This window comes from Chiloscyllium punctatum, chromosome 10 (assembly GCF_047496795.1).
Source record: "Chiloscyllium punctatum isolate Juve2018m chromosome 10, sChiPun1.3, whole genome shotgun sequence".
Lineage (NCBI taxonomy): Eukaryota > Metazoa > Chordata > Chondrichthyes > Orectolobiformes > Hemiscylliidae > Chiloscyllium > Chiloscyllium punctatum.
The window spans coordinates 112,613,147-112,639,237 of NC_092748.1; the positions used below are offsets into that span (position 1 = coordinate 112,613,147).

The window sequence follows — 26,091 nt, forward strand, 5'->3', positions numbered from 1 at the left end:
GCAAGAGGAGGTGTAGAACGGGAATCTGAAATGAATGGCAGTCTCAAAGCCAAGGACCGATACCACCTCCTGGAAACACCTGCCAAATGTGTGAACAGAGATGGTCTCTGATTGGGTTCATCAACCACATAATTAATGATTTGTATCTGGGTATGCAGGAGACAGTTTCAGAGTTAAAGATGACTTAGAACTTGTAAGAATTGTGAAGTGTGGGGACAAGTGTAGAGCTGTTTAAGTATGGTAGGTCAGAAGAAGCCGTTCCCATTTGCAGAAGGGAAAAAAGTGTGTGACGGCAGGGATTTAAGCGAAGTAAAGATAATGTCAGGAAAAAACTTCTCTCACTTGAGTAGTTAGGGTATGGAATTGTCCTTCCTGTAAATGTGGTGGAAACCGTTTCAATTGAGGCATTTGAGAGGGCATTGGCTGATTATCTAAATAGAAGGGGGTATGGAGAAACGGCAGCAAATTAGCACTGGATGATAGAGCTGTAATGCCCTTGAATGCAGAGTACAGAGAATTAAGATTTTTTTCCTTTTGTTTTGTAGTAATTCTTCTAGGCCAAAGAGCAATGAGCTTACCGCTGATGAGAAACTCAAGCGAGTTTACTACCTGAGCCAGAAATCGCCACCTATGGTAATTTGTCTTCTCACAATATCATCAGAAGCGTAAAAAGGGAGACGTTATTAATATTCCTGACATAAATGCTCATCATTCATTACATCTGGCAACAATTCGTTCATTTTGAACTATCTAAATTCTGCTTCATTGGTTTGGGTCATCTGCTATTTTGTACCATGAATGACTGCAGATTAATGAGCTAGTGTCACAAGTTTATTGCCCATTCTATTCAATGGGATGCACTATTGACAAAAAATTGATTTCATGTTTTACTTCCACCAAAGACTTTGTTTCATTTCTGAGAATTTTGATTGGGTGGAAAAACAAAATAATTTTTTTTAATCAGGAAGGAGATGACCATCCAAGTCTAAAATTTTTGAGATTGCAAAGGAACTACGTGGCTTTTGTTACAGTAGCAGACGATGCAGGAAGCCTTGGTTTCAAGAGTACATAGTGACATTGTACTTTTTTTTGTATGTACTGTAAAAACATAAGATCTCACAGATCCCATATTTCCATCCCTTTTTACATTTGGCTGTGGATGTCAGTGCAACTCTTTAGCAGCAAGGGTTGGAGAATTGCTGAAGTATTCTTCCTATATTTCTCCAATGCTTAGCAATTATACCAATAGTAATTTTCAGTCACAGCAATTTTAAAAAATAGCATTGAGCTAAACTGTACTTGTTAATCTAATCGGAGAAAATCCGAGGAACAGGTGGTCTACAGTTATTCTTGCTGTGCTTCCATGTCAATACAGTCCAACCAATCAGCACTCTCTTCTCATGCTGTACAAAATAGTGTCCCGTTTTCAACTCTTTCTTGCATTTAAGTTCTGATAAGTATAAGACAAAAAACTTTGTCTCCTTTTTAGCAATGTTTAAAGTAAACAGTATAAACATTATCCTTTAGTGGATGTCAGTTTGACCGCTGAGCTGGAAGGTTCGTTTTTAGATGTTTCATCACCATACTAAGTAACATCATCAGTGAGCCTCCAGAAGAAGCACTGGTGGCATGACCTGCTTTCTATTTGTGTTCAGGTTTCCTTGGGTTGGTGATTAGATTACTTACAGTGTGGAAACAGGCCCTTCGGCCCAACAAGTCCACACCGCCCCGCCGAAGCGTAACCCACCCATACCCCTACATCTACATTTACCCCTTACCTAACACTACGGGCAATTTAGCATGGCCAATTCACCTGGCCTGCACATCTTTGGACTGTGGGAGGAAACCGGAGCACCCGGAGGAAACCCACGCAGACACGGGGAGAACGTGCAAACTCCACACAGTCAGTCGCCTGAGACGGGAATTGAACCCGGGTCTCAGGCGCTGTGAGGCAGCAGTGCTAACCACTGTGCCACCGTGCCGCCCATGATGTTCAACTAGCCACAAAAAGCCATTACCCACTCTCACTAGTATCCTTGCATACAGATGAGGAAGGACACCACGTCGACTGGGACAAGCCAAACAGAGATACACGTGAGAATTCCTAGAAGCATGGCATTCTAGCCAGAACTCTATCAACAAACACATTGACTTGGATCCCATTTACCACACCAGAGGAAAAGAAAACAGGAAATGACAACATCACCACAGAAAATGATATCACCAACCAAGGAAACCTAAACACATAAATAGAAAGCGGGCCATACCACCAGTGCTTCATCCAGAGGCTCACTGATGATGTTGAAAAATGTGGTGCTGGAAAAACACAGCAGGCCAGGCAGCATCTGAGGAGCAGGAGAATCGATGTTTTGGGCATAAGCCCTTCTTCAGGAATGAGACTGGTGTGCCAAGCAGGCTGAGATAAAGGGTAGGGGGGAGGGAGGGAATTTGGGGGAGGGGTGCTGGGAATACGATAGGTGGAAGGAGGAGAGGGTGAGCAACACCGTCTCCTTCCAATCCTCCCACTTACTCCAAAACAAAGGAGTAGCCATTGGCACACTCACGGGCCCCAGCTATGCCTGCCTCTTCGTCAGATATGTGGAACAGACCATCTTCCGCAACTACACCCCCACCTTTTCCTCCGCTACATCGATGATTGCATTGGTGCTACCTCGTGCTCCCACGAGGAGGTTGAACAGTTCATCCACTTTACTAACACCTTCCACCCCGACCCCTCAAATTTACCTGGACAGTCTCAGACTCCTCCCTTCCCTTCCTAGACCTCTCCGTTTCTATCTCGGGCGACCGACTCAACACAAACATTTACTACAAACCGACCGACTCCCACAGCTACCTAGATTACACCTCCTCCCACCCTGCCCCCTGTAAAAACGCCATCCTGTATTCCCAATTCCTTCGTCTCCGCCGCGTCTGCTCCCAGGAGGACCAATTCCACTACTGAACAACCCAAATGGCCGCCTCCTTCCAAGACCGCAATTTCCCCTCCGACGTGGTCGATGATGCTCTCCATCGCATCTCCTCCACTTCCTGCACCTCCACCCTTGAATCCCGCCCCTCCACCACCAGGACAGAACCCCACTGGTCCTCACCTTCCACCACACCAACCTCCGGATACATCGTATCATCCACCGTCATTTCCGCCACCTCCAAACAGATCCCACCACCAGGGATATATTTCTCTGCCCACCTCTATCAGCATTCCAGAGAGAACACTCCCTCCGCGACTCCCTCGCCAGGTCCACACCCCCCACCAACCCAACCTCCACTCCTGGCACCTTCCCATGCATCCACAAGAAATGCAAAACTTGTGCCCACACCTCCCCCCCTCACCTCCCTCCAAGGCCCCAGTGGATCCTTCTATATCCGTCGCTAATTCACCTGCACCTCCACACACACCATTTACTGTATCCGTTGCACCCGATGTGGTCTCCTCTATATTGGGGAGACAGGCCGCCTACTTGCGGAACGTTTCAGGGAACACCTCTGGGACACCCGCACCAATCAACCCAACCGCCCCGTGGCTGAACACTTTAACTCCCCCTCCCACTCCTCCAAGGACATACAGGTCCTTGGCCTCCTCCATCGCCAGACCCTGACCACACGACGGCTGGAGGAAGAGCGCCTCATCTTCCGCCTAGGAACCCTCCAACCACGTGGGATGAATGTAGATTTCTCCAGCTTCCTCATTTCCCCTCCTCCCGCCTTATCTCAGTACCAACCCCCGGATTCAGCACCGCCCTCTTGACCTGCAATCTTCCCGACCTCTCCGCCCCCACACCCTCTCTGGCCTGTCACCCTCACCCTCACCTCCTTCCACCTATTGTATTCCCAGCGCCCCTCCCCCAAATTCCCTCCCTCCCCCCTACCCTTTATCTCAGCCCGCTTGGCACACCAGCCTCATTCCTGAAGAAGGGCTTATGCCCGGAACATCGATTCTCCTGCTCCTCTGATGCTGCCTGGCCTGCTGTGTTTTTCCAGCACCACATTTTTCAACTCTGGTTCTCCAGCATCTGCAGTCCTCACTTTCTCCTCACTGGTGATGTTACCTAGTATGGTGATGAAACGTCTGAAAATGAACCTTCCAGCTCAGTGAGCAAACCTACATCCTGAGCTACAAATCTTCTCAAAACTCATTATCTCTTACTTTTTATAAATGCTGATGATTTGTGTAGACCTCACTCAACATTGAAGTCAGGCAACGTGGTGATTTGATTTTTAACCCACGTGATATATCTGTCTTCTAGCATTTCTATTCCTCTCTACTGGACATTCTTACCCCAGATGATATTCGGATGTTAATGGAATCAGAGGATGAGTACAATCGCCGAGGGCAGTTTGAGCGGGTATTCCCCTGTCGACATTCATCCCGCTATCTCCAGTTCTTTGAACAGCCCCGTTACTTCAACATCTTGCTTGATTTATGGGAACAAAAATATGGTCAGAATAGAGAAGCAGGTAATGTTTAAAGACACCTTCTCTGAAGCTACCTGGGGAAGAAAATAAAGGATTGGTTCTTTTCTTGTAAACCCTTGTCAAAAATATGCTTTCCATTGCGAAGTTGCTGCTGCCAGAATTTATTTATTTATTCTTTGTTAATTCCTGGATTTGAGGGCATCGCTGGCTAGGCAACATTTATTATCCATCCCTAAATGCCCAGAGGGCAGTTAAGAGTCAACCACATTGCTGGGTCTGGAGCCTCATGTCGGCCAGGCTAGGTAAGGATGGCAGTTTCCTTCACTAAAGGACATTAGTGAACCAGATGACTAATTACTGAATATTAGTTAGTGTTATGCATTACTTGTGTGTGATGTGACAACTCGATGTCACTTAGAGAATCTAAGATCTCAGGAACCTAAAACATTAGTTGAAAGACAGCGCCATTGTGAATGTGAAGTATTTCACATGGAAAGAAAGGTGTGTTGTGCACGGTGACAAAATAGTTTTGTGTAAAATAAGAGGGTGTTATTATGGCTAGCATTTATTGCCCATTCCTTGCTGCCTAGAGAGCAGTTAAGAGACAACCATATTGCGTTAGCTTGCTCTCCAGTGAAGCTGCCTGACCTGCTGTGATCACCAGCATTTCGTGTTTTCAATACAGATTCCAACATCAGCAGTAATTTGCTCCTATATTACAGTGGGTCTGGAGTCACATGTAGGTCCAGGTGAGGAAGGCAGATTTTCTTTCCTAAATGACCTTAGTGAGCCAAATCTTTTTATCCCCTCCACTAATCAACAGTAATTTCACGGTTGCCTCTGTTTTCATTGGATTCAAATTCCACTAACTACCATAGTGGGGTTTGAACCCATTTCCCCATTGGGGGTGGCACGGTGGCTCTGTGGTTAGCACTGCTGCTTCACAACACCATGGACCTGGGTTTGATTCCTACTTTGGGCGACTGTTTGTGGAGTTTGCACATTTTCCCCGGTTTCCTCCGGATGCTCCAGTTTCCTCCCACAGTCCAAAGATGTGCAGGTTCAGTGAATTGGCCATGCTAAATTGCCCATAGTGTTAGGTACATTAGTCAGGGGTAAATATAGGGTCTGGAAGGATTACTCTTCAGGGGGTCGGTGTTGGGCCGAAGGGCCTGTTTCTATACTGTAAGGAATCTAATCCCAGACATTACCCTGGACTTCAGAATTAATAGTCCAGTGACATTACTACTGTGCCACAGTCTCCCCTAAGTCCAGGCTTAGATTGTGTTCCTGAGAGAGAGGCTAATGCCATTAGGGCACAGGTGAAATTTGAATTCAGTTCTTTCAACCTGGAATGAAAGCTAGTTTCAGTTATGTAACCATGAAAATACCATTGATTTGTGGTGACAATCCATTTGGTTCACTAATGTCCTTTTGAAGAAAGAAACCTGATGTCTATACCTGGTCTAGTCGACATGTGAGCCCACCCCCAATGAAATATGGTTAACTTGCAACCACCCTCTGAAATGGTCTAGCCAGCCATTCAATTCCAAGGTAGTGAAGGATAGGCCACCAATCTTGCTTTACTAGTGATACCCACAGCCAATACTTTGTTTAATGTGATCATCACTGAAAGGAAAAGCCAAATAGATTGCTAAACTGTACAGGTGCAATGTTGCATAATTTGAAAAAATACATCTACTCAAGACTGAATAAGTTATTCTGTTGAATTCTCAACACTCTAATGCATTCAGGCACTAGAGACGATGCTGAAAAGATTATTTGTTTTGATTCCTGAAGATAGTAGTTGAGTTACCATCCTCCTTTAGGAGGTCCCTGTATCTTCAGCTTTGAAAGGAGGCATCCTAACACTGTGGGGTACTGGGTAGTATAGAAAGGGTAAGGTTGGAGCATTTGTTTAAAATGAATTGTGACTTAATAGGGGAGTGTGAGTGCAACTAGATTTGATAGTAAGTTCAGGTTGTTTTTTGTTTAAATTGACTTGTGGGTACAGTGAATGGGACAACAAACCGAAGTAATTCAGGAAATGTTTTGGGAGGCGGAGCTAGTATGGTGGTTGGGACAGTGTAGTGAGATTAGATTAGATTCGATTACTTAGTGTGGGAACAGGCCCTTCGGCCCAAGTCCACGCCGACCCGCCGAAGCGCAACCCACCCAGACCCATTCCCCTACATTTTACCCCTTCGCCTAACACTACGGACAATTTAGCATGGCCAATTCCCTTAATCTGCACATTTTTGGACTGTGGGAGGAAACCGAAGCACCCGGAGGAAACCCACGCAGACACTGGGAGAATGTGCAAATTCTGCACAGTCAGTCGCCTGAGGTGGGAAATGAACCCGGGTTTCTGGCGCTGTGAGGCAGCAGTGCCACTAAAATTGACCAATCTTCACCTGTATCTTGCATTGTTAATTCAGTTTGTACTTTAACATGCTTGTCGGCACCTGGTGTTTTAATAATCATTTGTTTTAAATGTTGAATCAATGGTGCTGAGGATCATTATGTTGGAAATTTCCTTGTTTGTTTCTTTGCCATAAATTCTCAATAACCTTTCAGCTCATCATTTATACCTTTTTAGTGCTCTCCATAAGATGCCTTTGGTCCTTCTTTATCATCATATCCTATTCTTTTATCCCTTAGTAAACCTGGGTAGCTTACCCATGAATTTATGCTTTTTAACTACTGCACGGCTTAGGAAATTGCACTTTTAACACCATGCTTCAGTATTGCAGAATGCTAACAGTACAGATGGACACCATTTGGCCCATCAAGTCTGGGTTGGCCCCCTCCCAAAACATTTTACTTAGTACCATTCTTCCACCACCTCCTCACAACTTTGTACATATCCATAAAGCAGTCTCCTCCACATAGCAGCTGTATTCCAGACCTTAACCAGTAATTAGGTAAGCTGATGGATTATACTTATTTTTTGCAAGGGAATTGACTACAAAAATAAGGCTATGCTTTCAGGTATACAGAGCTTTGGTGACACTGTATCTGCAACATTGTGTGCATTTCTGGTTGTCATGTGTAACAAAGGTGTCACTGGACTTCAAGCATTTGAAATGAGGTTACTAGACTAACACCTGAATTAGGAGAAAGTGAGGACTATATGTGCTTGAGATCAGAGTCGAGAGTGTGGTGTTGGAAAAGCACAGCAGGTCCTGCAGCATCCGAGGAGCAGGCAAATCGACGTTTTGGGCGTAAGCCCTTCATCAGGGTATTCCCAAAACATCGATTCTCCTGCTCCTCAAATGTTGCCTGACCTGCTGTGCTTTTCCAGCACCACACTCTTGACGAACACCTGAAATAGGCAAGTTGTCTTATGCAGAATGTTTCACGAGGCTAGGCTTGTATCCACTGGAGATGGATGAATAAGATGTGCATTATTTGAAACATATAAGATGCTAAGAGACCTTCTAACTTTGTATGCACATTTGGGTTATTAATTACAATTTGACAGAGTTATAGTCTGCCAACAATGTATTAAAAAAAATGCAGTACTGTGTACTCTATACCCATTTATATTAAGAAATGCATGGTAGCCTGATTGTCTTTGAATATATAATCTGTCCACTGTTCATACTTTAGTTGTGTTTGTTAAAGTGGGTTATGAAATAGGTGCTCAAAATGTGTTGCTGGAAAAGCGCAGCAGGTCAGGCAGCATCCAAGGAGCAGGAGAATCGACGTTTCGGGCATGAGCCCTCCTTCAGGAAAGTGTTTCCAGCAACACATTTTCAGCTCTGATCTCCAGCATCTGCAGTCCTCACTTTCTCCTTATGAAATAGGTGCACAATATTTCTGTAGGCACCATGGTTGTTGTAAAATCAAAGCTGTATGTAGCACAACAGATTGCCGGGTTCAAGTTTCTGCCTGATCAGAACTGCAGCAGCTGTGCTGGTGTTTTAGCTGGTGTTCCCTTTTATTTGGGGAAATAGAAGCGAACAGAGTATCTTCTGCCTGAACAAATCCATAAAGAATGGTCAATTGAGTGTTGAAGGATGGCTGAAGCATGGAAATCACATCTCATCGGTAACTGAAGAGGCGACAGTGCTTTAACAAGAGGTCAAAACAAAGATTTTGTACTTGTATTTTATTCTGTATTGCGTTTACCTTCTTACAGGAATTGATGTGCTGAAAGAACTGAGTTACAGAGGGGTTCATCTGGGACTATCTGTTCATCCCGCGCATGTTGTGAGTAACCACAAATGTTGTCTTTTGCAGTCTTCTGCCAAATTCTCTTTCTTCTTAGTTGATTATTTGTGTGATGGTAAGGTTGTATGATGCAAGTGTTTCTAATTGTACAGTGATTTTGACACCGACCAGATCACCTGAGGGGAAAGTGGAGTGATCTTCCAATTGCAGGAGAAATTAGTCACAGTGGCTCAATCAACTAGCTGCTGGAAGTAGCAATTGCAAGATTTTAACATTGGAAGAACTTAACATCTCTAATGTGCAAAATGTGTATCTTTAAATTATGCCAATGGGTCTCATCTTCTAGATTTCTTAAATGTGAGTCAGGCTGAACAGTATTATAAAATCTATGACTTGTTCAGGCAAGGTCCAAAAAAACAAAACAGCTACCAAGCAATTCTGCCAGCTAACTCGACTGAGCATAATGACTTTCTTTTAGGTTTCCAGTATGAAAAGCTCAATGAATGCTGGCAATGCTAAACTTCTGTTTTGTCAAATCTGTACTTTTAGTCACAAAGGCCTGTTGGGTTATCTTGTCTGAAGCTGAGATAATTGACCTTTGTTAGACCCGTATGTTTGGCCTAGTACCCACCTTGTATTTGATAACTGCCCATTGTAAACCATCTCTATGAAAACTCAGCTTTGCCCAACCTAAACTTGGGTACTTCCAAATAGCCTTTCCTTTCCCAACATGCCACTTTTTAAGTGATAGCTATTATTTTCATGGTTTTTGACCTTTTCAGTTGAAGAGGTTAAAAGGTGGGATTGAAACCAAATTTTTCTACCCCTCAGAGTTTGTGAATCGATAACAAAGCAGAATAGATAAAGAATCACAAACACTGGGAGGTTGACTGATTCCAGAAAACCAGATGAGAAAGGATAAAACTGAAGCCAACCTTTACACACTCTAGTTTATTTATAATTTATTGACCAAGATCACACTTTTGAACACACATCTCCTAACTCAATGACCACAGTTTCAGAATGTTCATATTTATAATTAAGTGCATTGCAAATACTATTAATATAACTAAGTATATTCTGCAGACACATTATAATATTGAACCATCCAAACAAAAGGCGGGAAATATTTAATTGGTTCATTCAGACATTGTGTTTCACTCCCCACTAGGCCCACAAGTCACTTAATCAGGCAAGCAGAATTACTTTTGGTTAATTTAGCGGGGTTGGATGAAAAACCTATGATTCCAATCTGTACAATCCCTCAAGATAATTGCTACTGCAGACTTCAGGTACTGTGCCATTATTCACAGATAGTGCTCACCTATCTTTTGTAACTAAAGATGTCTACCACTACCAGGAGCTTGTTAGCTGATTTTTCTTTGAAGGGCTCCAGTGAATCTGCACACTTCATACGGTCTGCTTCAGAGGTTGATGACTGCCTAAAAGATGTACACCAATTCAACTGTGCTCCATAAATTGCAATTAAACAAGAATTCCTTTGAAGGAGGAAGCAGCAAAAGTCAATGCAAATCGAGGCTGATCTGATGCATAACAATCTTTTATTTGATGAAGTTTTTTCATGGGAACCTACAGTATTACATCTTGAAAAATAAATAAAAGAACAATGCCACCTTGAATTTATGAAGTGGAGAATTATTTATAATATTTTTAAACGTTGCCACCTGTTAGAGTCTCATGAAAGTGAGATTTCTACAGTTAGTGCTGCATGTAAAGGGGAATTGCAGTGAAACAATTTTTATGATGTATGGGAAGAAAAATAATATCTGATCCCATTAATGCCATCCCACTCTGTCTAGCTTAAGTATCCTAACCATCCAAGCGAAGTCTGTTCCCTTTATCATCTTGAAGCCACGGTTCATATCGCCTTGGACTTCTCCGGTGAAAACTGGCCCACCACCCTGAGTGTATTGTGCTAATAGAAGTTCGTATCTTTTAAGTAGCTCTTGTAGATACTCTGGGGACTCCATACCGGTAACAGGTAAAGGAAGCAAAACCAAAATTAGATGCAGCCCCCTTGAGATTTTTTTTAAAAGGTATATTTCTGGTCTCCAGTGACACTTCTAGTTATACAGTCTACAACCATATTAACCTTCCCTATTATGGCTCTTCATTCATTAGAGGCCCTTTTATTTAGTGTTCCTTTTTTTTGCATTACTCCAGAGATTTGAGCAGCCTTCTATCATCTATACACCGGAGTATAGCACGGGTTAATGAAATGTGCCATGATGTAAGCCTGTACACAGCAATGTCATTCTGGGGAAAATGCAGTGTATGTGCACCCCCCAGCCATTAATAAAAACCAACAATATTTCAGCTCTTTTGTGATAAAAGCTAACCTTCTATCGCATTTTATTTACTGTGCCACTAACTTCGTGACTTTGTATACAAGGGCAATCAAATCGCTTAATAGTTCCTCATTCCACTAATATAGGGCAGAGCAGATGTCTCTGTCGAAACAAAAATACTTTCCTACTTGACCTAATTGAAGATGTAAAACCAAGTTCTGTCCATGTTTGTAAATTGTAATTTCACCTGAACAACTTATGGTCTTCCTGACTGTCATGCCAGTTGCAAACTCTACTCTTACATCCAAATAATAAATTTAATCTTGGTGAAAATTTGAGGTTCCAATGACTAAAACCTCCTTTAAAATAGGTTATCACATCTACGTCCTGTAGTGCAAACCACTTGCCATGCACTCCTATTGGTTCTTGATTCGTCCCAATAAGTCTCCAGTTAATTTCTAATTTCGCACCCTTTTTATTTGCCAGTAATCTGTGATGCAACGTCAATAGTCGCCCCCTCCCCCCTTGGAAACTGTACTGGTCCCAGTTGCTCCATGCTGTATTTTCAGTTGATTTATATTTGAGTTATTCTGGGTAAAAATGAAAACTACTTTTCTTCTTGCCAGTGGCGTCCACCTAAGTTTCATTTCCCTTCAAAGTTGGACCTCAAGGTCAATGGAGAGTCTAAGATCAATCCTTCTCAAAGGTAAGAGCATCAAACTGTGGATTGAAGTTAATTTAAAAACTTAATTTATAATTTAAAAACATTGTTGACTTGCGTATTGATATTTTAAAACTTCAGTTAATATCAAACTTTTTCGTTTGAGCATTTTGGGTGTAATGAAGGAAGCTTTGTCAGGTGTGAACCCCTCCAACCTTATCTATTTATTTTGGGAGCTCTCATTAAGGAAAGGAATTTGATTACCATAGCACTTCAAAACCTCACATTGCACAACCCTTTGCAAACTTTCTGAAAGATGGGCACTGTAATATAGGAAATGCACAGCCAACTTCCACGCAGCAACCTCCAAAAAAAGCAATGTGATAAATGACCCGATGATCTGTTTTGGTGATATGGGTTGAGTGATTTTAATTGCTTCATCAGTGTTGCCTGTGCTTTTTGCTGTACAACTCTGAACTCTGCACTTCTCTTTCTAAATTTCCCTGTACCTCACGCTTTCTCATGCTCCTTTTAAATTCATCCAGTTGACTGGAATTTTGGCCGTCTCTGCTAATGTTGCTTTTTTATGATTTGGCAATAAATGTTAGTTTATTACACTCTAAGGACATCTAATTATGTCAAGGTCACTGTTTAAATACAGGTAACTGCTGGTAAATATTCACTAAGATACTCTCAGAGCCAAAAAAATTACTTTTGGTTAATTTAGCGGGGTTGGGCAACGTGAGGTTTTGAAGTGCTATGGTAATCAAATTCTGTCCTTTCAGATGAATGTCCTGGGTTTCTTTGCTTCACCACAATACCAGACAAAATCATGGTTTAGACATGCTCAATTGGAACAACAACTTGAGGTTGTGTTTAAAAGTCTCTAATGACTGGGTGTGTACTTAATGAATCACTATCAGCGAGTATAATCGGTATTATACTGAACCCAGGCTGATGTAAGTGCAGAGAAAGCATGAGCATTTTATGCAAAGCTTCCATTTCATAGCCTCAGATTACCTACTGGCAAAGTTACCTGAAGCCAAATTTGAAGTATAAATCTCCTATGAATTGAGGGGCTGGTTGCTTTCTTCGTTCTTTCAAGGGTGTTGCTTGCAAGGTCAGCATTTGTTAGTGATCTTTAATTGCCTTTGAACTGCATGACTTCCTAGGCCATTTCAGAGGGTAATTAAGAGTTGTGGGAAGTAAACCGCTCTGATCATGAGCATAATATGTTTCTCTCTAAATGGCAGAAGTAAACTGCTTGGTTCACAAGGCACCGGTTTTGTTTTATTTGCAGTCGAGAAACTATGCCAAAAAAGAAAGTAGCTGCGAATCAAGAACCTAATCCTACTCCTCCACAACCAGTGGAAGGCCAGCAGTCATCCTGACAGCCAACAGACTAGTTGCTACCACAGCTGGCTAGTGGAGTACTTCTCATCATTCAGCCAACACTTCCAGAAGTGAAGCTATTTGCCGACAGCTTGATCTCTCAGATTCAGAAGTCTACCTCCGCTGAGGGAGAGGATATGGGGGAAGCAGGGTATTGACCCCTTGCTGAAAGGAGGCCTTACTGTGGCCTGTGTTCGCTAGGTGCAGACTCACCTTAGTCTACGTTCCCATTGCACACCAACTATTCACCACATTGTAAAACGTGCGCCCTGCATCCAAAGAGTCTAAGCCTTACTGAACTGCCAAAGTAAAATGCAGAAATTTGACTGGCTGATGACCTGTGGCATTTGACCACTGTTCAAAGAGCTTAATTGAACAATCCTCTGGCTGCACAAGAGTCTTTTACAGTGTGGTGAATAGCTAAACTGTTGGTATGAGAAATTCTCATGCCAAATAATATTACTGAAAAGTGTCCATACCCGACAAAATCACTTTAAAACAGTGGAGTGACCTACCAGAGCAATTAGTCACAAAATGGATATGCTCTAGTTGCTAATTTTAATTAGTTTTATTCTTGATTAATTGAGACCTGGTCCAATGTCGTCTTAAGTTATTTAATCCATTCTTAACTCATTGCACTGGATTATGTGAATGCTGACTGTGCTGTCCTCATCACTGGCACAGTCAGTACTTTGTTAGATTAAAAATTATTGTTCTTTTATAATCAAATCTTTAAGACCAAAAATAGTCTTGGAGCTCAAATTTGTCTTTAGAATAATCTTAACAAGATATAAACTACACAATTTTGTATGAGAGTTCAATCCTGAAAAGAAAATACCGTAAACCATTTATTAAATCCCTGCAATATTTCATCTTGACTGCCTTGATATGTGTGAATCTGTTTTATCAGACTGAGTGTCAGCAGATGTAATGGGTAACCCAAGTTCTTGTCTGGTTGAGGGCCAGTACTTAATTTTTATTTTGCCTGATGCCAGATGTTGAGTATCCAGACTTCTTGCAGCTATGGAGCAGTTAATGCAGGGAAGCCTTTAGATCAAAGTATTTGTGGAGAGCTCCTGATCCAGATCTGTGCACTGTTGTGAAATGTGCTTACTGCTGGTCCAAAGTGCAGCTGCAGTGTGGAAAAGGATGTGCTGCATTAAACACTTGTGAAACTGATGTAAGGTTTCTCATCTTTCCACTCTAGATTCTGTGGAATCTGATTATAGACATCAAGCCTAATTGTTTGTGTTTTGTGGAGATTAGTTTATTTCTGTCTCTCTCCACTCCTTTCTGCCAAGTTTCTAAACACCTTCCGGATAATTTTCAGACCTTTATCAGGAAGTCCAATGACCTGTTCTTCTTCTCCTCCCTACCCCTTGATGCTGTCTTTTTGGCAAGCTCATACTGTGTTGCTCACACTGCTGAGTCACCTTGATTTTCTCATTGGAGATGAGAGGGGTGGAATTAACATTGAAGCTATACTGGCCAACTTGGATAGTGCCAACCCACCATAATGTATTTTTAGCCTATTGTTTCTTCATTTCACTGAAGCAACATAGTGAGGTACAAGGTTGAAGCTGGAATTTCTGATGTTGATTTGACACTTTCTAGTAATTTAACTTTATATGGAGAATTGGAACGAACAGAATGGCAGTCAATAAACAGGCCTACCCCTACTCCTAAGGTGCCAAGTAAGCAAATCAGAAGATTGCATCAAAGGAAAAAGCCTTCAGCTTTTTGTTAAACTTTGGGATTTTGAAATAAATGCAAGTACAGCAAATGCCTGGAGTGAAAGTAGAAAAGGTAGTGGGGGAGACAAGCCAGTTGGACAATTGTGAACTGTGCAGTGAGTCTGATCCTTATGGGGTTGAGTTCTATTTATTGCTTTTGTGTACAGATTTTATTGACTTCATAGATAAATAGTTGAGGGCTTCATGCTCATTTTAGGTTTCTCATTTCCCAGTTATGTCATTCCGCTCTGTCAAACTTTAAAGAAGGTGGCATCTTCTCTTTAACAGATTCACTGAGTGGGGGCAAGATGTTTGGGTTTCTATAAAATGTTTTGCTTGCTCTGTGTCCTCCTTTAACCTTTTCCTGGCTGCATCAAAAATAAAGTCATCGACAGTATTTGCTGAAGCTCCCGAGGTGAGAATTTGTGTGCTGGCATAGCCATGTGGTGGAGTCTCCAGTTTCACTAATACTGTAATTAGTGACTGCTTCCAGTAAATGTAGTAATTCCCATAAGACTGCTCTCTTTTCATTTGATTTCATTAATAAAGAATACATATTGATTTTTAAAAATCAGAAGATCAAACTTTATGCTCAAGCTACTTTCCACTCTAGACTTTTGCTGTGCAATGCAAGTAAAAAAATTTAGATTATTCAAATGTATATTCACCAGTTTTGACATGTTTACAAGTTTGCTGTGAATTAGGAATGAAAGAAATAACAGTAATGACATCTGTGAAATGATAATTGAAAGGTGACAGCTGCTTTGTGGGATTTCTGTTGCGCTTTAGTTTAATGATGATAAACCTATTGTTGCAAAAACAATTAATGTTCTCCCTCTTCCCCATTTAAGGTTTTGGACAAGATTTCATTGTGGGAATAATTCAAATAAACTTTGTTTTTAAGAAGCATTTGAGTATATGTTGAATAAAGTTGAAACAACAGTGAAAATGTTGCAATTGCTTAAAATCTAGCAATCTGAATAATGTAATTGAATCCACACCCACATTTTATATTTGTGACTGCTTTAACTGTATGCAGCCTACTTGTCCAGCATCCTATCTACTCCAAACAAAAATTATGGGATTATGCGAGAAATCCTACAGTGGGCTGGATATCACCAGATTTAACCCTATTTGTGTAAGGAATTGTTTACAAGACTGGCAAGGCTCATAAATTCCAGAAAGTGTTCAGTCTTTGTTTTATCCACCGTGAATTCACTTTCTACACTACTCCAAGGTCTGCTGCAGCACTGATTCAGCCCAGGCAGAAATCTTTTGCCACAGCGGGCTGTGTTCTGGGAAAAGCAATGAGCATAGATGCCTTTCTCAAAATGTGATACATGTTTACTGAGAAGCAAGTTTGTAATCATTCAGAATCTGTTATGTCATGAACAGACTTTTTAAGAAGTGAATTATTAATAGAGAACTTTTGTGTATTCTGGCACTTGTCTGCTGTCATTATGTTTACTATTTCTTGAAGTATCTGAGTGTTTGATCAAGATCGGTTTCTAACAGTACAGAAGCTGTTGAGAGACTGCAGTTTTGAGTTGAGCAATAATTTAAGAATCCTAATAAATATATCTTGCAGTTAATGCTTTTGAACAATTGTCTTTTGTTCATTTCATTATTGTTCGCAATATCATCCCATTGATGCATTATCTCAAGAAAATGCTCATGAAGTGACAAGTGAGTTGGGTTTGATTTGTGATGGAAATTACACAAGTATAGCTTTCATGTCTTGAATACATTCAGAGATCAAAGGATATTGAAAGTCTGGAATGGGCAGGCTGGAAAAAAAATTGCAAATAAATGAAAGTGAATCTGTTCTGAGGTAGGATCACCAGACCTGAAATGATAACTTCTCTCCACAGATGCTGCCTGACCTACTGAGCTGCTTCAGCAATTTCTGTTCTTGAAAATGAATCATAGAATGCCTATAGTACAGAAATAGGCCATCAGAGAGTCTGCATTGACCCTGTGAAGGGCCTCCCACCTAGACCCACGCCATCCTTGTAACCCTGGCTAACCCACCCAACCTGGATTAGTGGTGCTGGAAGAGCACAGCAGTTCAGGCAGCATCCAACGAGCAGCGAAATAGACGTTTCGGGCAAGAGCCCTTCATCAAGAATGATGAAGGGCTCTTGCCCGAAACGTCTATTTCGCTGCTCGTTGGATGCTGCCTGAACTGCTGTGCTCTTCCAGCACCACTAATCCAGAATTTGGTTTCCAGCATCTGCAGTTATTGTTTTTACCTCTGTTTTAACCCACCCAACCTACAGCTCCATAGACACTGAGGCAATTTTAGCATTCTAATCCACCTGGCCAGCACATCTTTGGATTGGGCAAGGAAGCTGTAGGAAACTCGCACAGACTTGGGAAGAACATGCAAACTCCACACACAGGCACAAGGCTGGAATCAAACCTGGGTCTCTTAGACTGTGAGACAGCAGTGCTAACTGCTGTGCTAACCCTAGAAGACTCCTGTAGTTTGGGATAATCTGTCCAATGACATTTTAGCCATTTCTTAAATTATCTCTCAGTTTTAACTCAAGTTTATGCAAGCCAGCCTTATCATAGATTCATTTTGAATGAATTATTCTGTCTTCCTCCAAGTTCAAACATTCTACCTGAAGCATGGTGCCCATACTGAACACTATTCCAAAAGAGATCTGATCAAGGCTTTGTGCATCTGAACATCAATTCCTCTTGTTTATATTTCAACCTCCTGGCAATAAAGACTAGTTTTCCATTAGTTGTTTTGACATTTCGTGTTTTTAAAAAAAAAAGTGAGGGTCCAGTACAGATTCGTTGGAATTTCTGGGACTTGTTCTAGGCTCAGCCATCTTCAGCTGCTTTCCTTTATCACCAGGTCAGAAGTGGAGAACTGGTTGCATCATTTATGTTTCTTTGGGTCCTGTGTCCATTTGCAATATTCAGGCTAGGGCAGATAAGTGGCACGTAATATTCATGTCATGCAATCTCCCTTCATAAGGCAAGCCTTTCTTTGGAAACAGTCTAGCAAAACTCCTCTGAACTGCCTCTGTGAAATGAGTTACTGAATTATCTGCTACTCTGGATATAGGTTTGCTCGCTGAGCTGGAAGGTTCATTTTCAGACGTTTCATCACCATAATAGGTAGCATCTTCAGTGAGCCTCTGGACGTAGCGCTACTGATAATTCCTGTTTTCTATTTATATGTCGTTTCCTGTTCTTTTTCGCAGGGGGTGTTAAATGGGGTCCAAGTCTATGCATGTTGGGTCTCTAAATCTTCTCAAAACTGGCTATCATCTGCTACTTGCAGTTTTTGATTGTGAGAAGAGTGATCTCCAACTCTGGGTGGGGGATTCTGTTTTGTTCACACACTGCCATAGTTGTACTGGACAGAAACACACCCTTAAGTCCAACTTGTCCAGGCCAATCAAATTTCCATAAATAAACTAGCCCACATACATTTATTGACAGGATGCAGAGATGGGCTGAGAGGTGGCAGATGGAGTTCAATCTGGATAAATGCAAAGTGATGCATTTTGGAAGGTCGAACTTGAAATTTGAGTACACCCCCCACCTTTTCCTCTGCTACATTGATGACTGTATTGGCGCTGCCTCGTGCTCCCACGAGGAGGTTGAACAGTTAATCCACTTTACCAACCCCTTCCACCCCGACCTCAAATCCACCTGGACCGTCTCAGACTCCTCCCTCCCCTTCCTAGACCTTTCCATTTCTATCTCGGGCGACCGAATCAACACGGACATTTACTATAAACCGACCGACTCCCACAGCTACCTAGATTACACCTCCTCCCACCCTGCCCCCTGTAAAAACGCCATCCCATATTCCCAATTCCTTCGTCTCCACCACATCTGCTCCCAGGAGGACCAATTCCAATACCATAGAACCCAGATGGCCTCCTTCAAAGACCACAGTTTCCCCCCAAACGTGATCGAAAATGCCCTCCACCGCATCTCCTCCACTTCCTGCTCCTCCGCCCTTGAGCCCCGCCTGTCCAACCGCCACCAGGACAGAACCCCACTGGTCCTCACCTACCACCCCACCAACCTCCATATACAGCTTATCATCCGCCATCATTTCCGCCACCTCCAAACGGACCCCACCACCAGGGATATATTTCCCTCCCTCCCTCCCCTATCAGCGTTCCGAAAAGACCACTCCCTTCGTGACGCCCTCGTCAGGTCCACACCAACCCAACATCCACTCCCGGCACCTTCCCCTGCAACCGCAAGGAATGCAAAACATGCGCCCACACCCACCCCCCCCCCCCCCCGCCCCCTTTACTTCCCTCCAAGGCCCCAAGGGATCCTTGCATATCCGCCACAAATTCACCTGCACCTCCACACACATCATTTAATGCATCCGCTGCACCCGATGTGGCCTCTATGTTGGGGAGACAGGCCGTCTACTTGCAGAACGTTTCAGAGAACACCTCTGGGACACCTGGACCAACCAACCCTGTGGCTCAACACTTCAACTCCCCCTCCCACTCCTCCAAGGACATGCAGGTCCTTGGACTTCTCCATCACCAGACCATAGCAACATGACGGTTGGAGGAAGAACGCCTCATCTTCCGCCTAGGAACCCTCCAACCACAAGGGATGAACTCAGATTTCCCCAGTTTCCTCATTTCCCCTCCCCTACCTTATCTCAGTCAAATCCCTCGCACTCAGCACCGCCTTCCTAACCTGCAATCCTCTTCCTGACCTCTCTGCCCCCACCCCCACTCCGGCCTATCACCCTCACCTTGACCTCCCTCCAGCTATCGTATTTCCAACGCCCCTCCCCCAAGTCCCTCCTCCCTACCTTTTATCTTAGCCTGCTGGACACACTTTCCTCATTCCTGAAGAAGGGCTCATGCCCGAAACGTCAATTCTCCTGCTCCTTCGATGCTTCCTGACCTGCTGCGCTTTTCTAGCAACAAATTTTCAGTACAGGATTAAAGACAGGACTCTTGGCAGTGTGGAGGAACAGAGGGATCTTGGTGTGCAGGTATTTAGATCCCTTAAAATTGCCACCCAGGTGGACAGGGTTGTTAAGAAAGTATATGGTGTTTTGGCTTTCATTAACAGGGGGATTGAGTTTAAGAGTCGTGAGATCTTGTTGCAGCTCTATAAAACTTTGGTTAGACGCACTTGGAGTACTGTGTCCAGTTCTGGTCCCCTATTATAGGAAAGCTGTGGATGCTTCGGAGAGCGTTCAGAAGAGGTTTACCAGGTTGCTGCCTGGAATGGAGAGCTCATCTTAGGAAGAGAGACTGAGATCGGACTTTTTATCATTGGAAAAAAGAAGGAAAAGAGGGAACCTAATTGAGGTGTACAAGATAATGAGAGGCATAGATAGAATTAATAGCCAGAGACTTTTTCCCAGGGCAGAAATTGTTAACACGGGTCATAGTTTTAAGCTATTTGGCGGAAAGTATAGAGGGGATGTCAGAGGTGGGTTCTTTGCGCAGAGAGTTGTGGGAGCATGGAATGCATTGCCAGCAGCAGTTGTGGAAGCAAGGTCACTGGGGATATTTAAGAGACGACTGGACATGTATATGGTCACAGAAATTTGAGGATTCTTACATTAGGTTTACCTTACATGAGGATCAATGGTCGGCACAACATCGTGGGCTGAAGGGCCTGCTCTGTGCTGTACTGTTCTATGTTCTAAGATTGCATGTTGGAACAGGAAAATCAGCACTTGTTTCCACACTGCATCCAAACAAATGGCAGCTGTCAACCATACAGCACTGGCCTAGAATACCAAGCTGGATAGCATGGAGGTTAAGTCAAAAAAAAAAATTCCTAATAAATAAATTCCTAATAAGTTTTTTTTAACAGACAAAAAGTTTTTGGGTTGTCACATTTTTAAAATGTCTGCTGTAAACAAAATGCAGATGTTTGTTTTAAAACCTGTATGCAAGAGTAATATGGCAATGAATTGCAAGTTCAAAGGTGTTATATATAGCTGGAGCAGGGTTGGGGGAGGTGGCAGTGAGGCAGAGAATGTGCTAAATATAATCATACTGGCCTGGGAGCTATGTGGAACTAGTTGCACTTTGTATCATTATCCCATCTACAGAACTGTATAGTGTCACAATACTGCAATCACATTGGTCAATCCACATCCATCTTCCTCAGCAGATTGCTTTGAGTGATTATAGAATCAAGACTGTTTTCTCCAACGTCCAGAGAGAGCACCTTATGTAGCAACCTACATTTAATGAAGAACCTTTTACATGATGGAAACATCCTGAGGCATCTCACAAGTATGTCATGAACAACACTAGTTCTACCAGATTATAGACTGTCTTATTAGAGCGACAGACAACTGATCAGACCACAGATTTACTACCCCCTGATGGAAGAAATTCTTCCTCTATCTTAAATAAGCAATTTTTAAAACTCAGATTATACCCTCTAGTGCTAGACTCTCCCATAAGGGAAAACAGCTTTTCCACAACTACTTTGTCAAGTCACTGAAGAATCTTGACTGTTTCAATGGAGTTGCCCCTCAGTCTTTGAAATCCCTCACCATGCCTCAGGCAAGGGAGCAGATTGAGAAGGAATATCCTTCATAACAATCGCAGCCAGCACTGAATCCACGCCATAGGCGTCACCATGCATCACAAACCAGCTGTCAGACCAACTGAGCTAACTGAACCTCTCCTTGCACCCCTCTCTTTCTCCCCCCCCCCCACCCCCTTCCCCAAATATACCTGTAACAATGGCATTTCCAAAAAATCTTCACAGCAGAATTATAAGACTAAGCATGATAGTGATCCGCATTGGGTAGTAATAAGTCAGCAGACTAAAGATTTGGCCAAAGAGAGAGAGTTTTTAAACAGTTGTTTGGCAGAACAGAACTTGAGCGATTCTAAAGAAAGACCCATTTTGTTGAAACCCTTTATCTTGCACTCAGGACAATTCACAAGAATACCAATGCAAGGAGAAAGGACATGTACAGTAGAACCTTGATTATCCAAACATCAATTATCCAAATTTCAGATTATCCAAATAAGATCTGAAGGTCCCATAAAAACAGCATTAGGTAACTCAGCATTCATTTATCAATAAAGGCATGTGTGACTTAATAACCAGCACTCAAATTACAGCTTATTTACGATAGATCAGTTACCTGTTAAACTGCATAATGGTGTGTATTGCCAGATAACTAAGAAATGTCTGATAACAGGCACTCATAAGTTACCGCTTGTTTCTGGTTATCCGAACGACCAATTATCCAAATAAAATACTACTCGCCCATGTCATTCAGATAATCAAGGTCCTACTATATATGGTGTATGAGAGGGGCGTGCTGATTGGTTGACAAGCGAACTCCCATTGGTAAATACAATTCTATGGAGAATACAAAAGTTAATACCATAAGCAGTAGTCCATTCAACTCATCAAGTCCAACCTGTCATTTAATAAGTTCATGATCTGATAATCTTGAACTTCACTTTCCTGCCCATAACCCTTGATTTCCTTTCTGAATAAAAATCTGTTTATCATAACCTTGAATAAACTCAATGACCCAGCCTCAACAACCCTCTGTGGTAAAGAAGTCCACAGATTTACTCCCCTCAGAAAGATGAAATTCCTCCACATTTCTGTCTTAGGTGGGCAACCCTTTACGCTGAGATTGTGCCGTCTGGTACTAAGGGGAAGCAACCTTTCCATGCTTACCCTGTCAATGTGGTCACCTCTCATTCATCTGAACTCCAATGAGTACAGTCCAAATCTTCTCAACCTCTCCTCATAAGACAGTCCCTCCATACATGACATCATCTCTGAATCATCTCTGAACTGTCTCTAATGCCTATGTATCTTTAGATAGAGGATCCAAAACTGTTCACATTATTCCAACTGTTATTCAACTAGTGCTTTGCATAGTTTAATCATAGTTTTATATTTTTATACTTTATTCTCTTTGAAATAAAGGCCAACATTCCATTTACCTTAGAAGAACCAAAACAAAACTGTGGAAACTATGGATCAGAAACAAAAACAGAAATTGCTGGAAAAGCTCAACAGGTTTAGCGGTATCTGTGGAGAGAAATTCAGAGTTAATGTTTTGAGTCCAGTGAGCCTTCCTCAGAACAGAAGTGATTATCTAAATATTGTTTAAATTTTTCAAGAATTTTTGATTCCAAAGTCCCACACTGTGTGAAAACATTTCTCCTTAATTCTCCTTTTAGCCTTAATTTCATTTTTTAATCAACCTGTTCAGTGATATTATTAGACACCTCTGGCACAGGTGGAGCTTGAACCCAGGTCTTCTGGTCCAGGGGTAAGGGCACTACCACTGTGTCACAAGCACCCCCTCCTATTAGTCTTCTTAGCTAAACTTCTTACCCCTTAGCTTAGACCTATGCCACCTGGGTTATTTACCCCTCTGCCAATGGACAATGTATCCACTCTGCCCCTCGTGATCTGATTTACCTTTAGCAGGTCCCTTCTTAACCTTTGCTGCTTCATGGCAGATGATTCTAGCTGACCTTTCCTCCTAGCTCAGACCCTCATAGCGCAGGAGGATCCTGGTAAGCTGTCTCTGCACCCTCCTGAGTACAATCACTTCCTTCCTAAAATGTGGTGACCAGAACTGCACACAGTACTCCGGTTGGAAGCTAATTAGCGTTTTACACAGTTCCAGCAGAACATCCCTGCTCTTATGTTCTATGCTTAGGATAATATGGGATAAAGCATTCCATATCCCTTCTTAACCACCTTGTTTACCTGCCCTGCTAACTTCCAGGATCTCTGAATATGTACACCAATGTCCCCTTGATTTTCAGTGCTTTCTGGGTTCATTCATATTTAGCCTTCTCGAGTGCATCACTTCCCACTTCTCCAGTTAATTTCCATTTGCCACTGCGCTGCCCAGCGGACCCATCTGTTGATAGGGATATAGGATGCTTTATCCCATATTATCCTAAGCATTAGTCCTGCAGTAATGGCTATACCCCTCAATATTTACCACTGCATCCTTATCCTAATCTCTCCATGCTGACCAAAATGTCAATCCACACTAACCCCAGTTCGCTGCACTTGGCCCATAACCTTCTAATCTTTTCCTATTCATGTATTTGTCCAAAATCCTTTTAAATGTTATTAATGTACCACCTCAACCAACTCTGCTGGCAGCTCATTGGGTTGGGTTTGGGTCTGGGTGGGATGCTCTTTGGAGGAGCGGTGTGGATTTGATAGGCCAGATGGCCTGTTTCCACTCTGAAGGTTTTCTATTCTATGATTGTGCAAATAGACCTCTGTTTGGTACAAGTCGCTAATTGATCTATGTCCTAGTGACCACTTAGTGATGACAGAGGCATTCTGCCTACCAGCTACAGTGACTGGTACCCAGGAACAGCTTGAGGATGCGAGCAAGATACAAAAAGCCATCAGCTCAGGAGCTCTGTTCTCTGTCATAAACAGGGTTCTTTCCTTCAGTTGTGGCTCTAAGTCAAAGGTATTTTTGTGACTGTTCCTGACACTCTACGCCACTTGCAAACTAACGGAAACTCTGAGAGAAAAGTTATTAAGAAGCAGCAATCTAACAAATCCAGTGAACAGGAACCACTGAGCTGCTTCCATCTATAACTCTCACATTTTCTTTTGTCAGCGTAAAGGAAAGTCAAAAGGAAATTACAGTTTTAATTAGTAAAATGATATATGCTGAGGAGGTTGAGGCGTGTCCTAATAGAGGTTTGTACGTCATGAGGGGCATCGACAAGGTGAATAGCAAAGGACTTTTCCTTCAGGTGGGGGATTTCAAAACTTGGGGCCGTATTTTTAAGTTGACAGGAGAAAGATTTAAAAGAGACCCGAGAGGCAACTTGTTCATAAAAAAGGTGTTTTGTATGTGGAATGAACTGCCAGAGGAAGTGTTGGGTGTATGTACAGTTTAACTTTAAAAGACATTTGGATAAGTACATGAACAGGAAAGGGGTTAGAGAGAACTGGGCCAAATGCAGACAAATGGGACTAGTTTAGTTTGGGTAACTTGGTCAGCATGAATGAGTTGGACCAAAGGGTCTGTTACCATGCTGTATGACTCTATGATCCTATGACAGACTTATTATCTATCTATAGCTTGAAAGCTGATACCTAATTACTTGTAATAAATAGTAATTCTTAACTACTAGTACCTGGTCTGCACTTTCTGTCAATCTAGGTCTGTAAGACAAGTAATTTGGGGAATTCTGCGCAGTGTAAACATCTTAACTTTTGTGATGACTCTAAGAATAGTGAGACTTGATTTCCAGTGTGCTTATCTCAGTGAGATGTGACAATTGATGTCTTTTAAATTGAATTACAACAAAGTGTAAAGAATTTGGATTCTATAATGTTTAATAAATTAAGTAATATAACGATGTCAGGACAAGAGATGTGCAGAATGTGGGTGCTGCTGGACACCAGTGTGACCATGTGCAGTCCTTACTGTCTCCTATTTTTCATTATTTTTGTTTCCATGTGTGGTTTCTCTCATCCTTCTCTTGTGGTATTCTTCACTCAATCCTTAAAATCTCACTAGTCAAGGACACAAGCTGTCATTCACCAAAATCCTCAGCTTTCCAATTTGTGGCGCAAGATTAATTGGATGTGAGGAATATGGAAAGCAATCCAACTCCTCATGCCCATAAGATGTTTATTCAGAATGTTTTGTTGTTTTTTTAGTGCATTCATGGGATGTGGGCATCACTAACTGGGCTAACATTTATTGCCCAACCCTAGTTGCCAACGAGGAAGTATTGGTGTGCTGCTGCCTTGGACTGCTATGGTCCATGTGTTGTAAGTAAACCCACAATGCCACATGGGAAGAAGCTCCAGAATTTTGACCCACCAATAGTGAAGGAATGACGATATATTTCCACGTGTGAGTGGATTAGAAGGGAACTTGCTGGTGGTGATACATCCAAGCATCTGGTCCTCCAGGTCCTTCTAGAGGTGCTGTCCAAAGGTTTGTGGTGATTTTAATTTTGCAATGCGTTTTGTAGATGCTGCACACTGCTGTTACTGAGCACCAGTGGGGAAGGGAGTGAATGGTTTATCTTATCATCATCAAGAATGGTTTTTTTAAATGGGGTGAATCCTATATTATGAAAGAAAACCATTATCTCTTTGAAGCATTCATCATATGTTCCAGACATAGAATATTAGAATTAACAATTTTAGAGCAAACTATTAGCTAGTTATTCCGATAAAGCGGCTATATCTACTGAAGAATTAGAATTATTCACTGAGTAATTTAAATGGCTTCTATGATTTGCAGCAATGTTTGATCATAAGTAGTTACCTCAATGTTAATGTGTTTCTGGAATTATAAAATTAGATCATTTAAAAACCCATAAATAAAATTCAACACCTTTTTTTTATTGTGATAGACATG

At 42.2% G+C, this 26,091-nt stretch overlaps 1 protein-coding gene across 1 annotated transcript in view; it reads left to right on the forward strand.

The window, feature by feature from the left end:
• ttll4 (tubulin tyrosine ligase-like family, member 4) overlaps window positions 1–16,297 on the forward strand; it is a 106,584-nt gene extending 90,287 nt beyond the window's left edge. The window contains exons 15-19 of the mRNA XM_072579948.1: window positions 546–633; window positions 4,266–4,476; window positions 8,579–8,649; window positions 11,546–11,625; window positions 12,881–16,297. Coding sequence (XP_072436049.1) covers window positions 546–633; window positions 4,266–4,476; window positions 8,579–8,649; window positions 11,546–11,625; window positions 12,881–12,971 — 541 coding nt within the window. The 3' untranslated portion in view covers window positions 12,972–16,297. The remainder of the gene's footprint in view (window positions 1–545; window positions 634–4,265; window positions 4,477–8,578; window positions 8,650–11,545; window positions 11,626–12,880) is intronic.
• Window positions 16,298–26,091: the final 9,794 nt, after the last annotated feature.